The sequence below is a fragment of the Rhinolophus sinicus genome, linkage group LG15 (genome assembly GCF_036562045.2).
Source record: "Rhinolophus sinicus isolate RSC01 linkage group LG15, ASM3656204v1, whole genome shotgun sequence".
NCBI lineage: Eukaryota > Metazoa > Chordata > Mammalia > Chiroptera > Rhinolophidae > Rhinolophus > Rhinolophus sinicus.
In genome coordinates this window covers 11,531,096-11,548,193 of record NC_133764.1, presented here as the reverse complement: position 1 = coordinate 11,548,193, position 17,098 = coordinate 11,531,096, and the positions used below count along the sequence as shown (strand labels likewise).

General features: G+C 47.5%; 1 protein-coding gene across 17 annotated transcripts in view; it reads right to left on the bottom strand.

Annotated features, from left to right (window-relative positions):
- The window catches only part of MINK1 (misshapen like kinase 1), a 50,702-nt gene extending 33,812 nt beyond the window's left edge, over nt 1–16,890 (bottom strand). For 8 of the 17 annotated variants that reach the window (XM_074320918.1, XM_019715111.2, XM_019715112.2 and 5 more), the window contains exon 1: nt 16,597–16,875. In XM_074320918.1, coding sequence (XP_074177019.1) covers nt 16,597–16,653 — 57 coding nt within the window. In that variant the 5' untranslated portion in view covers nt 16,654–16,875. Of the gene's footprint in view, nt 1–16,596 lie in introns of all 17 variants that reach the window. The other 9 variants (XM_019715107.2, XM_019715108.2, XM_019715110.2 and 6 more) reach the window with 4 other exon arrangements.
- Between the last annotated feature and the right edge of the window lie 208 nt (nt 16,891–17,098).

Below are 17,098 nucleotides of genomic sequence, written 5' to 3'. Positions count from 1 at the left end.
GAAGGCTTCCTGGAGGAAAAGGGAGCTAAGCATTCTGGAAAGGAGAACGAAGTGTGCAGAGGCTGGGTTAGGTGAGAAGGGCAGAAGGCGGTCCCACCTCAGAGGACAACTTACAGGAAAGTTCAAAATTATAAAAGGATAACGCAGGGACAGATTTCTTAGCTGAAGCAGAAAGAAAGACAGTAAAATGGAACGACAGGGTACGGTTAGTGTTTATACTTCATCAAGAATCAGAAGGCCTAGCCACTGGTTCTGATTCTTTCGTGTGGTTTAGCAAATTCGCGTAACATCTCAGAGCCTCTTTTCCTGATCTACCCAATTCCATCTCGTAAGAATTCATGAGTGTAAAACATTTTGAAATCCATGAAGTGCTACAAATTTGCACAGTCATGATGAAGAGACCGCCTCCCACTGAACAAGAAAAAACTGTGTCAAACCTAAATGTCCATTGATGATGAATGGATAAAGATGTGCTACATTTACAATGGACTACTACTCAGCCATAAAAAAAGATTAAATTTTGCCATTTGTGACAACATGGATGGATCTTGAGGTTATTATGCAAAGTAAGTCAAGACAGAAAAACACAAAAACTGTGTATTTTCATTCATATGTAGAAAACAAAAAGGAAACAAAACAAAAACAAACTCGGGGCCGGCCCAGTGGCTCAGGCGGTTAGAGCTCCATGCTCATAACTTCAAAGGTTGCCGGTTTGATTCCCACAAGGGCCAGTGGGCTCTCAACCACAAGGCTGCCAGTTCAACTCCTCGAGTCCCGCAAGGGATGGTGGGCTGTGTCCCCTGCAAGTAGAAACGGCAACTGGGCCTGGGGCTGAGCTGCGCCCTCCACAACTAAGACTGAAAGGACAACAATTGAAGCTGAACAGCACCCTCCACAACTGAGATTGAAAGGACAACAACTTGACTTGGAAAAAAGGCCTGGAAGTACACACTGTTCCCCAATAAAGTCCTGTTCCCCTTCCCCAATAAAATATTTAAAAAACAAACAAACAAACTCACAGATACAGACAACACATCCGTGGTTACCAGAGTGGGGGTGACTGGAGGAAGGCAAAATGGGTGAAGGGGGTCAAATATAGGGAAACTAGACTTTTGGTGGCAAGCATGGCATAGTGTATACAGATAGCCAAATTATAATGCTGTACACCTGAATTTATATAATGTTATTAACCAATGTCCCAACTTTTAAAAAATTCACGTGTAAAAAAAATATGATTTACTAAGATTGTTGGGACTTAGAGTGAAGAGTAGCAGCGCGGGAGAAAAGAAACAAGATGAAAAAATAGAATTGAAAGGAGGGCAGGCGAAAGAAAAGGGAAAATATAAGATGTATGGCCTTGGAGGTAGGGCTGAGAGGAGCAGGGTGGAGTCCCTGGGAAGCAGACACTGGGAGAGCAAGGCAGGGCAGAGCATGGAAGCAGGAGGCGGCGGCAGGGAGGGGAGGAGACGCCAAGCCCATTCAGGCTGGCACACACCAAGCTCATGGAGGAGGACAGCAGTCATCAGGGCTGGATAATAACAAGGCTTCTCACTGCCGGTTTTCAACTGCAGCACAAACAATTCATTATACCCCATTGCAACCTCCTCCTGTAGGAGTCAGGTGTCCACAAGTCCCAGGCAAGAGACCGGGGAAGCTTCGTGGCCCCTTGGCCTTAGAGATCTGTCTTACCCCCGTGTTACTTCTCATTCCAGATGGGAGACCAACTAGCCACCATGAGAGAGAACTTAGGGAAGACTTTTATGGAAGACAAGAGGACTATGAAAAGAGAACCTAGAAGGAAGGGGAGAGGGCACAAAGCTGAGTCAGTCGGGAGAAGCACAGGTGAAGGGTAGGGCCAGCAGGGAGGGGAGAAAGGACTGTCTGAATCACAGACCTACAAAGGAAGAGCAGGATTATTCTACAGGTAGAGACCAGATCGTCTCTGGCCCCACCACGGACCAACTCAGAATAAATTACAGCCCAAGGGATGAACGTGAGACAGGAAACGGAAATTTCATGACCAGCAGGATGGAGCAGACAGGCTCATCCAACTTTTCACCAAGCCCGTCTCTCCTCATTCTCTTAAGCAACCTTTACTGCCTGGATTCTTATCAACTCTCGGGCCCAGGAAACCAGTTCGCGTATTCAGCTCAACAAATAGTGAGTGCCTGCTAGATACTAGACTGTGGCAATGAACAAAACAGAAAGGGTCCCTTCCTTCGTGGAGCTTATAGGAAGCAGACACTAAAGACGTAATGACACAACAATTACATAAATTCAACTGTGACAGACTATGAAGAAAAAGTACAGAGCACTATTACAAAGATTAAAGGGAGGTCATGATGGGGGAGGGGGACCGGGAAAGGCCTGCTGGGGAAATGCTATTTAAGCTGAGACCAAAAGGACAAGCCAAGAGTTAAGCAAGCAAAGGGCAGGGAGAGAGGAAGGCCCAAAGCTCTGAGGCAGGAAAGGGTCTTAAATCTCCAGGCAAAGCCTTGTGAAGAGTCAAGAGGCCCTAGCCACCCAACACGGAATCTGTGCCTCTCCACAAAGCACTTGACACATTTTTGTCCTGTCACATCCGAATAAAGTTAGGTATCCCCATCAGAATGTTCCCAAGGGTGAGGCGCAGGTTTCCCCCCTGAGGCAGAGTGTTTCCTCTGGGTGGGCCCAGAGAGCTTTTACACAGAAGGGTAAGCAGGGCCACAGGGACGGCCCAGCTACTGCCAGGATTCCTGAATCAGGGGGCAGGACAAACAGGAGTTTCAAGTTCGGATATTAGATTTTGAAGCTGCTTTCTTCCAATGAAGCTGGAAGACTTTCAGGAGATGGTAGAAAGCTCTAGGGCAGGGAAAGGGAAGCCAGGCTCACGGAATTCTATGCCCACACCCGGGGGCTCAGTGACTCACCCACCTACAGCCATTAAGAGAGAACTCAATTGGGTGATTTTCTCTTTCCCAAAGAAAATACAGGAGAAGAATATTAACAGAACCCCAGGAGTGACCCTTTCTGAGCACTTGCTTTCACAAGAGCAGTCAGGCAGTTACCACCTATCTAATGAGCAGTTACCAGGCCCCATATTTTACCTACATTTTTATTTAACCCTTGTAACAGCCCAATTAGGTGGGTCTTTTTTGACAAATGATGAAAAGGAGGCATGGGGGTAGTAATGACCTTGCCAGAGGTCACACAGTGACAAAACTGAGGTTTAAATTCAAGTCTGTCTCCAAGGGTTATGCTTTGGAGGGTAAGTGCTGATGGGGAAGGCCCCACCCTTCTGGCCCATCGCTAGCTTTAAAACCCAAGCGAAAATTCCCTTTCTTCCCCAGTGAATCCTCAGCTGGTCTGACTCCTCTCCCTAGGAAAGGAGAGACTCAAGAAATGGTCTCTGGAGTACTCATATTCTGAAGTTCAGACTTGGAACAGTCCTTCAAACCTTTTGCTGAACCTTCCCTTTATCTGTCGCCTTCCCAGATGCCCAGTCCCATGCCCACACCCCAGCTGCACCCCGACCTGAGATCGCTGCACAGCCGGCGCTGCTGTTTGCCAGACGAGCTCAGAGGCCTCATCCTGTTACCCCACCCTGGCCACCTCCTCCCACAGTATCCTGCTCTCCCGTAGCTCCTCCTTGGCCCCGCGTCACCCACAAAACCACCACCCCACAAGTACACCTTTCTTTACAGACTCTACATTGCAAATCACACGTCTGATAGTTACATGTTTAAGTCAGTGCTGTGAACAGAGCACCCCACAGAGTAGGCACTCCAAGATTTTCAGGGAGGGAGGAAAGAAAGCAGGAGAGGACTCCTGGGTCAAGGACTTTGAGGATCATCTGGTCTAGTAGTTCTGGAAGGAAATCTGCATGGAATCACCTGGGACAACACACACACAGCCCGGCCCCACCCTGGATGACTGAATCACCTCCGGGGGCAGGCCTGGGCGGATGTAGGTTAAAAAGCTACCGAGATCATTCTAACTGAGCCTGTCTGTGATAAAGAGCCACTATGCTCGTCCCCTCATTTTGCAGGTGAGGAAACCAAGTCCTAGAGAGATGACACTTATCCTGCAAACTAGAGATGGGAATGAAACTAGAACCTGGTTTCCCAGTTCCTAATGCCACACTCACTCCGTATCACATTGCCTAAGCTCCCACAGCCACTCCTGTCAGCAGGCCTCCAGCTGGGAGCTCTCTGGAGACCATCAGTTTTACCCAGTTGAGGAGGTGAGGAGGCCGGGAGGGGATCTGGGCGGTAGCAGGGCATTCATCATTGGCTTGTAGAACACACCTCATCTACACAGAATGCAACTTAAATCCAGGCTGACCATTCACATTGGAGCCCTTCTACCTGGTGGGGACAGGGCAATGCAGCAGCGTGGTCAAGCACAAGACTAGCTCTGAGACCCTGACCTCCTGCTGGCACCTTAAAAATGTAAGGTGGGGGTGGCCACATGGCTCAGTTACTTAGAGCGTGAGCTCTCAACAACAAGGTTGCTGGTTCAATTCCCACATGGGATGGTGGGCTGCGCCCCCTGCAACTAAAGATTGAAAACAGCAACTAGACTTGGAGCTGAGCTGCGCCCTCCACAACTAGACTGAAGGACAACGACTTGGAGCTGATGGGCCCTGGAGAAACACACTGTTCCCCAATATTCCCCAATAAAATGTATTAAATAAAAAAAAAAGTAAGATAGCCAATGCATGATGCTCTGTTTTAAACACAAGCACTTCAGTTACTTTTTCCTTTTACTAGTGGTGGTGACGAGAATCACACGCAGGCAGAGTGTAACGCCTGGCTACACAGGATACGGGAGGCAGCGTTTCTAGGACTGAGTGAGGGGAGCATTCCTTCACTCAAACTTTGAGCACCAGGGTTAGGTAAAACAGGCTCAATCCAAGGAAAACAATCAACCTCAATTCATACCTGGCTGAATCTAAGAGAAAAATAGGTTTTAGAGTGCACTGAGGGGTTGTGGTGCGAAGGGCCATCGCTACTGGGCAGACCCTGGAAGATAATGCTAAGTATGTAGAGCCTCCGCCTGTTGTGCACAAAAGACGGAAAAAGATTATGAGTCCTCCAGCTTCCCCTCAGTCCCTGGGGACCATCACAAGGACTGGTGATCTAGGGACACAGCCCTGACCCGTGGATCCGAAGTTGCCACCAACAACCGACCAACTCTAGGCCTCTGGGGCCTGCATTGTGACCTGCAAGACGGGCATCTCTACGACATGGGGCTCTCCTGCCTTCCTCTCTTCCTGGGTGACTTGAGAGCCACGCCTGTGTCTATTTCCTTTTTTCCCCTTTCCCCATGAAGGTCAATGAATAAACTGCAAATGGTGTGGACAAAGGAAAGTGAGGAGGCCAGGCTGGCATTGAATTTGTCACCTCCATTCTAAAAACCCAACTCAGTTCCAGGTCATGCTTTGGGTCTGTCCAGGGGTGTGGACACCACAGAGGGATACAAGAGCCTGGCCCAGCTCCAAACTGGGCAGGCCTGGAGGGCCAGAAGGGAACATCAAAGGGGCCTAAAAGGCTGCCTGAGGTTTCCCAAAAACATCTTTAGCTATTAACCACCTTCTTCTAATTTTTTAAGCCTGTTCCATTGCCCATCATCCCACAAGAGACAAGCATCCAAGCTCACACCACCCGATATTAAAAACCTACCCTCCCTTTACTTGATGTCACCCACATATGAGCTTTCAGCACCTAGAACGGCTTCTAACAATACATGGACACGTTTGTTGAATAAAGCTTCCAGCCAGAGATGCACCGCTGGCCACCCGTTGGGAAAGGAGGAACATAGAAGGGACAGCGACCCTCGATGGGGTCCAAGGTACTCATCTAAGGTTGGTTTTCTTCTACCACCAGGGAGACGCCGGTTAACATACGTATGTACCCCTCACACACATGCAGAAGTGCTATTACATTTTATTATCTTCATCCCCTAAATGAACATCTTTCCAACTTCTTCTAGCACTTACCCACGAGATCCTCAGGATGAGAAGAAGTAAGAGCTGAGAGCAAACGAGATGATGAATATAGCGCAACAGAACCAGAACGCAAGTCAGAGCGGGGAGATGACAAAAGGAGCTGAACCAGGAAAAGAAACCCTTCATTTTTCTTTCCCCTGCCTAATCCTTTTGTGATTCTATTATATGGAGCCATTTCATTTAAAATCCCTCTCAAAGGCCATCACCTTTCATTGGAGCCAGAGGGAGGGGTGTGTTCTGTGTTGGCTGATGACACATGGACTTCTGGGACAGGTCACCTAACCTGACTCAACAAACATTAAGCATCTGCTCTGCCAGGCACACAGAGAAAGGGAGGAGACACAGAAAGGTGGCTGCCAGGGGCCGGGGGAGGGAGGGATGGAGAGTTCATGTTTAATGGGCAGAGTTAGTCTGTGATCATGAGAAAGTTCTGGAGATGGCTAATGGTGGTGATTGCACAACAATGTGAATGCACTTAATGCCACTGAACTGTACACTTAAAAATGGTTAAAATGGTAAATTCTACGTTGTGTGTATTTAACCACAAAAAATTTACCATTTTAACCATTTTTAAGCGTACAGTTAGTGTAGAGGAAGGTGAGACAACCTTCCTCTCCTCCCTCTGAAGAACAGGCCTTCTTCTCAATCACTCAACTCTCTTTCCTCCTGAGTAAAGACTCTGAATTCTTTTGTATCTTTCCCATCCTGTCATCAGAGTCCTCTGACCAACAGCCTCACATCCAGAAATCCCTCTCAGTTCTGGGCACAGGTCCATGAAGCGTTGTATTCCCAGCATGGGCCCACCAATGCCAACCTACTAGCAGCTCCCAAAGGCTCAGACTATTTCCTCTTCTCAAAAAACGTCCCAGGAATATGAATAAAACCAGTCCTCTACCAAGACACAGAGCCAGACCGTGCTCCTGGAGGGCAGTAACCATTTCTCATACAGGCTGTCTCCAATCCATGAAACAGGCCCTATCCCAAAAATCTCCAAATACTTTACCATAGAAACATTATGGATGGTGTGATATCCCCAAGCCCACAAAGCCTGTTTGCCACAGGTCACAGTTTACAATTAAAGCAAGCAGCAAACAATATTGCTCAAAGTACCTAGTCTAGAATGTTGGCTACACGCTGCCCTCCCCTCAACATGCACCCCACATACGCGTACACCCGGCCACCTGGGAACAGGCCTCCAGCAGCACAGGGTGAACCAGCTCAAGTTTTGGAGTCTGAGTCTAAACCTGGGCTCTACCGCTTACCGGCCGTCCAACCTTAGGCAAGTTAGTAACTTCCAAGTTCTGTAAGCCTTGGCTTCTTCGTCTCGAAAATGAGGATATCATCATCCACCTCAAAGGGTCATTGTGAGGGATAATGAGAATACACAAGGAGAGAAACTACTGCATAGTAAGTGTCCAGTATTGTTCTTATTCTAACTCCAAAACACCTCCTGAAGTGAATACACATTAAAACATAAATGACTTGTTCTGAACTTAAGAGAGAAAAGGGCTTACAACAGGTCTGAAGGGATAAAGGAACTGAGGAACTTCTGAGTCACATGCCGCCTGACCCCCAGCACCACTGTGACATGTGGCTCCAGGTAGTTTCCACAGAGTAGAATGACCTTGTTAAGGTTACAGGGACTTTCTGCAGCTTCTCCAAACCTGAGCTAGACAAGGACCAAGAGCCAGTCAAGCTCTAGTCTCCTAAATCAGATTAGCACATAGAGGGAAGTGGACACAGCTCATTAGCTTGTCCCCATTATCTCTACTCCCCGCCACTCACCACCCACCCCACCCCCACCCCAAAGCTGTTTTTCTCCAAAGAATGCAGTAGGCAAGTTACCTTCTACCCTCTGGTGACTCCCCTGAAATCTGAGTAATGACACTAACTCACGACACCTCTGTCTTCAAGGAGACAACGGTAGATGAAAAGACCCGAGAGGAGATAAATAAACGTGCTGGCCTCTCTCAAACACTGTGTGCACACACCTTATCTCTGCCTCATGCTGCTCGGGTTTTGGGGTGCCCTATCCAGTTGTTTTCTTGAAGCCTCCTTCCTGGGCCACTCAGAATGAAAGACCAAGTACTACATGCTTCAGCCACTTTCTTACAAATGTGCCTTGAAAGAAAGAATGGGTAGGTGGTGAAGAGAGAACATGAAAATCTTCTCCCTTACAGGCTAGGAGCTGGCCCATTTCACCTCCTGAGGTGAGCTGGCAGACAAATAAAAGGTCTTGGAAGAGATATGTGCCATGCAGAAAAGTAATTTAGAACCTACATTCTTCTTCCCACCCAAAAGAAGTCAAAGAGGTGACTTTGGAACTACTTCCGACTTCATGCAAGAAACCTGTTTAGCCCTTCACCTGACCTTTCCCTCGTCCCTAACAAGTTCACAAGAGGCAGTATTGGAAATTTGGGTGAAAACACAATTTTTCAATGTGCTGCCCAGACTTTGCATGGTGGTTAACACCCCCGATCCCCACATGCTAAATGCTATTAATACTTCCAAGGCCTCCCTCCTCAACATTTCCATACACCCGCTGGAAGGCAGGGCCACCACAGTTGAAAAGCACTAAGTACCTGTGTTGTTTTGTGTTGTGCAGGTGCCCAGCATACGAGGTTGGACAATTAAGTTCGCGAACTCATCCTAGAAAAAGTGCTACATACCTCACTGCTGAATATCACTACAGTCACCTTCAAAGTACTCCCCTTGGGAAGCTATGCACTGATGCCAGCGCCTAGTCCACCCTTCAAAGCGATTTTGGAACTCTTTCTGGAATGGCCATCAGAGCTGTCGTCATATTATGCTTGATATCCTGAATGTCATCAAAATGTCTTCCTTTCAATATTTCCTTTATCTTCAGGTAAAGAAAGAAGTCATTGGGGGCCAGGTCAGATGAGTAGGGAGGATGTTCCAATACAGTTATTTGTTTACTGGCTGAAAACTCCCTCACAGACAGTGCCCTGTGAGCTGGTGCATTGTCATGATGCAAGAGCTGTGAATTGTTGGTGAAAAGTTCAAGTCGTCTAACTTTTTCACGCAGACTTTTCAGCTCTTCCAAATAGTAAACTTGGTTAACTGTTTGTCCAGTTGGTACAAATTCATAATGAATAATCCCTCTGATATCAAAAAAGGTTAGCAACATCGTTGCAACAGGCTCACAAACTTAACTGTCAGACCTCCTATGCAAGGCATGCTTTGTTGTTTGGGGATTGAGTCTAGAAGGAAAAGACAAATCACAGGAATATTTACACCCATATCTCTTACCAAGCAAGTGATTAATGAACCCCTACTATGTGGTCGGTATTTCTGTAGACACTGTGAGGAATCAATGGGAAATATGGATCATGGTCAGTCCCTATATCTGAGGAAGTGATAGGAAAAACAAGATCATAGAATATTATTCAACACAAGGCAATATATAACCAAATGCTAAACTGTAAGGTCTGTGTGTGGAAAGGTGGAGAACATGAACAGTGAGGGCTGGCATAGCCTAAAAAGGCTTCATGGAAAAAGCAGAAGTTGAAGTAATTCTTAAAGGAAGTGGAATTTTCTTCATTCAGCCCTACTGATCCTCAATCTGTTTAGAGAAAAATTCCTGCAAGGACCGCTGTTCATAGAAAAACTCCCCCAAACCTGTGGTTCTAGGAGCAGTTCAGCACTCCAAACCCTTCAGATCACATCTCAAATGGTTCCTTATGGGAGAGGGTGTGAAAAATGTCCTATTCTCCTTCAGAAGACAAACTAATGGCAGCTGCTTTAAGGAGGCAAGGCCGTGCTCGCCGCATGCACTGGCTCAGTCACACTGAGTTGGAGGGGGTTCCTGGTTGTGATGACAGAAGCTGTCCACTTCACCTGTCACTTGTGATCCCGTAAGATTCTCCTGCTATGGGGACATGCACTTTCCAGGAGAGTGTGAGGGCCTAACTACCTCCTCTGTCGAAGGTCTGCTTGCCTCCTCGCTTACCAACCATCACCATTTGTCTTAGGCAAAGTGTCCACTTCCTCCATTCATTCATTTCTCTCCAGCCACTAAGGTTCCTCCCACAGGCTGTGCCCCAAATACTTCTCACAGCCCATCCCACTGTCTTCTACTCTGCCATTCTCCTGACATTTAAGCTGCTTCTAGAGTCTGGCTCCTTCAAGAACATATTCAGCCTGAGACTGGCTTCCCCAACCGTTTCATTCCAAACATGCAAAATCAGTAACACTCCCCCCACCTACCCCACTCATCCTTTATTTGTACACAATGTAAATTGAAAGTCTCTTCTATTTATATACATTATCTATCTAACTGTTAGGAAAACCCCACTTCCCACAGATCACAAGAGCCAAGCCCAAGGCTGGGCCTACTTGTGCTTATTTCTGTGAGATTTACCTACCTTCCAACTCCAGCCACCACTCAGGCTAAGAACACCTAGCGATAAACACACAATGGGAACGTGGAGGAGATGGAATGGTAATTATAATAGCTTGACTGCAGTAACCATTTTACTGTGTATATTAAAACATCATGTTGTAGACTCCAGATACATACAATTTTTATTAAAAGATAAAATATTAGTGATACGCCCTTCTCCCTCATACGCCCTCTAGACAACAAGCACATTCACCCCCCCTGACAGGGAACATGTGAGTCCACAGATTCCAGACTCAGAGACCCTCCCCCCACTAAATAAAAATGAGGGTCATATGTCCTTTCCATATACATAAGCCCTTACCCTTTGAAACAGATAAACAAACTTTTTTTCCTCCCACAGGAAGGCTCAGAAGAAATCCTTTTGGAAATTTAAGCCTCGAGTTTCCACCCCATCCTCAGGCCTCAAGCCCTTGATTTTTGACCAAATGCTCCGCCTTAAGAATAGCCCATTCCAGGGTCTCCCAATTCTGCTCATCACCAAACTCTACCTGCTGGTTCACCTTTATTTACGCTTTCTGTGGCAATGCCAACTTGGTTTTCTGATATGTGATTTATTTCTCTATCAAGCAACCAACCAAATATTTGTTTTGTAAAAATTAAAAACAATTGTTATATGCTCTCATGGCATACAGAAGTTTTCTACTACAGTCCTATCATGGTTTGCCATATACACACACACACACACATATATATTTATATAAAAATATATAAAGATATAAAATGTATTTATATATATATAAATTATATATAATTACACATATACATATATATGTAATTATATATGATTTTTAATCAGTGTCTCTCACACTACACTACTACACTATAGAAAAACTATAGCTGTTTTCTTCATCACTGTGTCCTCTGTGCCAAGTTCTAGATCTTTCCTCAAACAGAGCAGGACATCCTTCCCACAGTTAGCAAGTACATTTTCAGGCTGTAGGGCCACTGAACACAACTCCAGGGGCTCCTTGAGTCACCATATTCTAGCCCTTTCTTCTCTCCTCCCTCTACCACCATTCCCTACCCTTATAAAGAACCTCATATATCTTTTCAACTACCCTCTGGAGGAGCTTCCTGTAAGTGGGAGAATCCCAGACTCAAGTCTAGGGCTGGCTGGTTGGGAGGAGAATGGCAGGAAGAACAGGAGCAAGGAGACAATGAATGGGGGCTGTGGACAGGGTCCAAGCTTCCACTTGTAAGGAAGACTTGTGTCTATGTCATGTGGGCATTCACGAAATGCTCTGCGAGTAGACGACCCGATTACTTTTTGTTCTATTCTTCAACCTAGGAAAGAAAAGACTAAAGGAGTTGGGGGTGTAAAGTGGGTGCTGGGATAGGGAAAAGCCTGGCTATCAGATTTCAAGATGACTGACCACAGGATGACAAAAAAAGAGTGTAATTCATGGCAATCAGGTTTAACAAAAACGTCCTGACCTCGAGGGTTCTAAGATATTGAGTAAAGCAGTGACAGTTCAGAAAAGGGGAGCCAGACCTTGCAAAGGCATCTCTTAGGTGAATGCTCCCCGAGCTCTGATTAAACAGCTTCTTAGTACAGTATTGAGTACAATATTACATCCTTCCCATAGTATCTAGAACCTAACTCTCAATGCAGCAGACTGACAATGCTCGTGACTGATTGATGTAGGAAAGGACATTATTTACTTTCTCTGGCACAACTTTATCAGAGACAGAAAGTTTAGTCAGACAGACTCTCAGATGGCTTCTGGAGATGCTCTCCAGTCCCAGAATTGTTTTATGCTTCTGGGTTGAGAAGTTACTGCATTCCTTATTTACAGACCTATGCCAGAATGCCAACTTGAAAAGAACAGTTGCACACTTCCTGTCATCTCGTCCCTAAGATGACAAGTGAGGACACTTTACATATGCAAGCTTGTGTGAGTGACACTGTTTCAGGCATTCAGTTCAAACTTGAAAGGAATGGAAGAGGCCAAGTCTGAAATCAGAATTCTGCACAGTATAGTGTTAACCGAGCTCTTGGGGCAAGCGTGAGGGGGTGGACCAACTGGCTCTCTTACTAACTCTCTTACTGTTATCTTAAATGTCAAAACCTCACTTTTCCAAAGACCCTCCCCCTCCCCCTTCACTAAAGACCCTCCCCTTTAGTGGTACCCTGCCATGCATCACTAAAGGCTATGGCAATCTGTGCTATCCACAGCATAAAGGGTGGTGGTGTCTCTTCCCTCATTTGGGGAATCTTCCTTCCATCATTTTGCCAAAGCAGTATTTCACTTCACTCCAAAACAGCCCCACTCCCCATTTGCAATTCTCTAAGAAAAATGTCACTACTTAATGCCATTACTTCTGCTGTAGGAGGTCAGTTTCTCATTCCCCTGCCTGAGGCATCTGTCATCAACATTTGGACAGCTAGCACATCAGAACACAGCAGCAGTCCCACGTTGCTCAGCAGCCTAGAAACGCATGCCCAGAAATGCCAGCTTTCCAAGTGGTGCTGGCTCCACAGCCTCATGAAGAGAGAAGGAAGGGAAAGAGACTTCTCTGAAGAACAGACACAACAACACAAAATCATTGGAAAAAGAACGTCTCTGTCAGCACCACCTCCTAGCAACAAGTTCCTCCTGACTGCACTCCATGCTATTATTTCAATACAACAACACTGAGCTTAGCTCCATACTTTCAAGGACACTGCAGTCTGAAATTTCCAACTGGTTAGACAGTTAAAGAGAAGCTGTTTGATTTATGAAATGGGTCAACCAAAAGGAGTGATGCAAAAGGAAAGAGGTCAGCCCGGGGTCTGTTCCCTCCTTGTCCTGTCAACTTCCACTGACACTTGTCCTTTGTGAGAAGCCAAGAGTTCCAAGTCAGAAGATTCTTCTGGAACATAATCAAGTTTAGACACAGAGAATGTTTGAAACAAGAGGCCCCAATTTTCTCTTGGATGATCCTAACTTTACTTCAAGGGCATCACTCAGATGGAGGCTTCCAGAACTCTGTCTACCACCAGATAAGGTCTGATTCCAAAACAACCCAGAAAAGATGTATTCTTAATTGTGTGTTTATAAAAGAGGGGTAAGAAGAAGCCTAACAAGCATGGCATTTATTGAATGTTGTCTCTAAGCAAGCACTGTGCTAAGAACTTTCATTTGTTAGTAATACATACATTTACTCAACAAACATTTGAGCCCCGACTAAGCACTGGAGACGCAAATATGAACAAAACAGTCGAAATCATAGTTTCACTGAACTTACATTTTAGAAAGTTGAAGAAAATAAATATATATGTCAGCTGGTAATAAATACTATGAAATAGAATAAAGCAGACTAAGGGAGAGCTATATAAAATTTTATATAAAAACAAAGCAGGGAGGGGAGTGCTTTTTTTACATACAGTTGTCCTGGAAGGCTTCTCTGATTGTCACTTGATAACAATTAACAACAATAAGGACCAGCACGTGGTCACTACATACCAGGAATTGAACTAAGTAAGTACTCAGCATCCTCAGTAACTCCGAGTTCAATACTATCACCATCCTCACTTACACAGAGGAGAAAACAGCCTCAGCGGGGTTAAGGCTCTCTGCAGAATCTGTAGCAAGCAAGGGGAGGAGGAGGATCAAGGCCAAGTTTACACACAGAGGAAGCCAGGACTTGAACTCAGGAATACAACCTCATGCTACTGTGCTGAGGGAGAAATGGAGCCTCAAAGAGGTCAAGTGTGCCTGTGGTCACAAAGTGGCAGCTTCACCTGGCCTCCCCACACATGGCTTACAGATTAGTGCAATTCAATCTTCCCTAATATCAGACTATTACTCTCATCACCAGTTGAAACATCAAGCCTTATCGTGAAACAAGAGAAGCAAGACAACTTAGGCTCTTCAAGGCCAGCTAATAAATGGTGAATATGTTCCTCTCCCATCCCCCTCCCCAGGTCCCCAACGCAACACGATGTAAGGGGAAACATGCTTTGTCATTAATTCTTCAGGTTACCAGTTTCTCACTGAAAAACACAGGAACAGAGCAAGAGATGACTGAGCTAGCTGCTCCACGGTGCCACAGCAGCTCTGTGAAGTAGAGGAGAGAGGACAGGCACTGAGAAGAGGTCAGCGGCAAGGAGGAAGCAGGCCCTCTTTAGCCCCATTTCAAAGAAGACACAAGCCCTAGAGTACTGGGGTGGCAGTGGGGAGAGGGGGATGCTTGCTTAAGAAGCCTGAGGCAGGAAAGACAGAAGCACTGGGAACATGTCAGTGGGATCTCTAGAAGGAGAGAGAGGAGAATAAGACAGGAGACGACAGAGGAAGGAGGCTAACCTTGCTTCAAGCAGAGAAGTCCGGAAGGAAAATACCACATCCAAGGTCAGAGGGTGTTTGCAGAATTGCTGGAAATCCCAAGCTGAGGGTCCAGGCCAAACCACCAGAAGAGGATACAGGAAAAGAGAAGCCCAAGCAGAATCCCACAAGGTTTAAACCAAAGGTCATGGTTTGGACCCACCCGTTTTTTTGTTGTATTTCAATCACCACAGCCACAGAACCTGTAGCATGAGTTAATCAACAGCCAACGTGGGAAGAAAGGGTGGGGAGAGCAGCACATCAAGGGGAGCCTGGATTACCATTTTATACCCCAACTAGTTTAACTTGAGAATCACAGTTTTAACTGACCTTAAGAATCTCCCTTCTAAAGTCTTCAGACCCTCTCCCCACCAACACACACACACACACACACACACACACACACACACACACAGAAATTCAATGCTCAGTCTCCCTCCTCAGCAATTTATCACTTTATCTGAGCAAGTCAGGTCTCCTAGCCCAACACTGCACCAGACAAATTATGACCTGAATGGCAAAAAAAAACTGTGTCACCTAGAGAAACCCAATTAACGACATGACTCTGCTCTCTTCAATTCCAGTCTCCCCTCTAGTCATATCCGGGGCACCTGTGTGGCTGACCGCCTTTTCACGATACTGGCCATATTCCCTGGCTAACTCTTAAGCCAGGAGACAATTTAGACAGGGCCTCCAGAGAAAGGAACCAAGAGAGGGGAAATCCTGCTCCCCTCACACCTTGGCCTGTTGAGAAAGCCCAGAGGCCACAGGACAAAAACACCACTTGAATGACAGTCTGGAGTATTCACCTTGAAATCACTAAGCTGCCCCTTAGGTCAGAGCTCCTTGCTGAAGAAAAGCACATAAATGCTGCTGAAAGCTCCCAAATGAGGGCATGCAAGCGCCCCAGGAAGAACAATAAATAGGTATTTCGAAGAAATTCCTGTTGCTTAGTTTCCTCTCATCCGTTTTCTAATTAGCCTCTCCCTTGAGAGATCTCCATTATTTCCTCCTCTCTCCAGCAGGTTTTCCAAACCTCCGGATTGACTACGTGCAGCCTGTGTTTTTTGAGTGTACATACAGATAAACATCCTCTTCTTAGCCCATGGCAGAGTTTCTGAAGTGAATAAAAGCGTCCCCTCTTCCCCCAGTGCACTTGTCTCTCCTCCCAGCTCCACACTACTGCAGAGTTGGTAATGTAATATTCAGGGACCCTGAGACCGGAAATGCCTGGGTCTGGACTGCTGCACTTGAAACACGAGAGAAGGAATAAGGCGAGTTGAACATGGATGAGGGCGATGGTCGGAGGTGTGGGGTGGAGACGGGAGGCTGAAATTCCGACCAGGGAGAGATGCAATTCGGGGGTGGGCGAGGAGGAGGAAGGCTGATGAGGGGGAGGATGTCAAGGCAGTTGCAAAGTCAAAATTCGAGAAGCCCAGAAAGAGGAGGGGGAGGAAGAAGACATAAGTAAGGCAAGGGTGGAAAGAGGCCCAAGAGGAGGTGGGGGGCCAGGGAGGAGCACCACAATAAAGAGTCTGCAGATGATGGGGGCTTAAGTTTAGGGGAACCAGAGGATTGACCCTCAATCACCTTGGAGGCAGGGGGTCCGGAACCTGAGCAAAGGTGGAGGTGGGAGACAGTGTGGGGGCGGGGCACCACCGGGTGGGGGCTGAACTGGCTCCCAGAATCTGCAGCTAGTGGAGAAAGGGGAGCAGAGGGCAGGGGCACAGCAGCGGCGGGCGCCCAGGAAAGGGGCGGGGGTCACCAAGGGGGACTGGGCTGGCGGAGGGGGCGCCCGGGGAGCACATGAGGCGTGCAGCTACCCGCTCCCCTGCGGCAGGGACAGGAACCGGAGCGAAGCTGGGGGGCGGCGCGCTCACCCGCAAAGCAGACAGGTCGATGTCGTCCAGGCTGCGGGCGGGGGCTGGGTCGCCCATGGTCTCCGCGGGGAATGGGGGCCTGGGGCCGCTCACGCTCCGGATCGGTTATTCCGCTGCCGCCGTCGCCGCTTCTCCCCCATCGGGGGATCCTGGGGGCGGACTCCACCGCGCCTCCCCCAGGGAACGGGGAGGGGGAGGGACGGCGGGAGGACCGACCCACAGGCTGACAGGAGCTATCTATCGTCCGGCAGCCTGCAACCCGAGCCTCCCGACTCTCCTGCGCAGGCGCGGTGTAGCCAAGCGCCGGGAGGGCGGACGACAGAACGTGACGCGAGCGCGCCGGGTTCCCCCCACCCCCAGGCACCGACACCTGCGCGCAGGCGTAGGAGAGACCGAGAAAGGCGCGTGCGAGGACTGGGCAACCGCGCGAGCCTGGCGTGAAAAAAGTGGGCGGTGGCCGAGGCGGCCGCGGAGCTCGCCCACCAGCTCCCGCGCGTGCGCA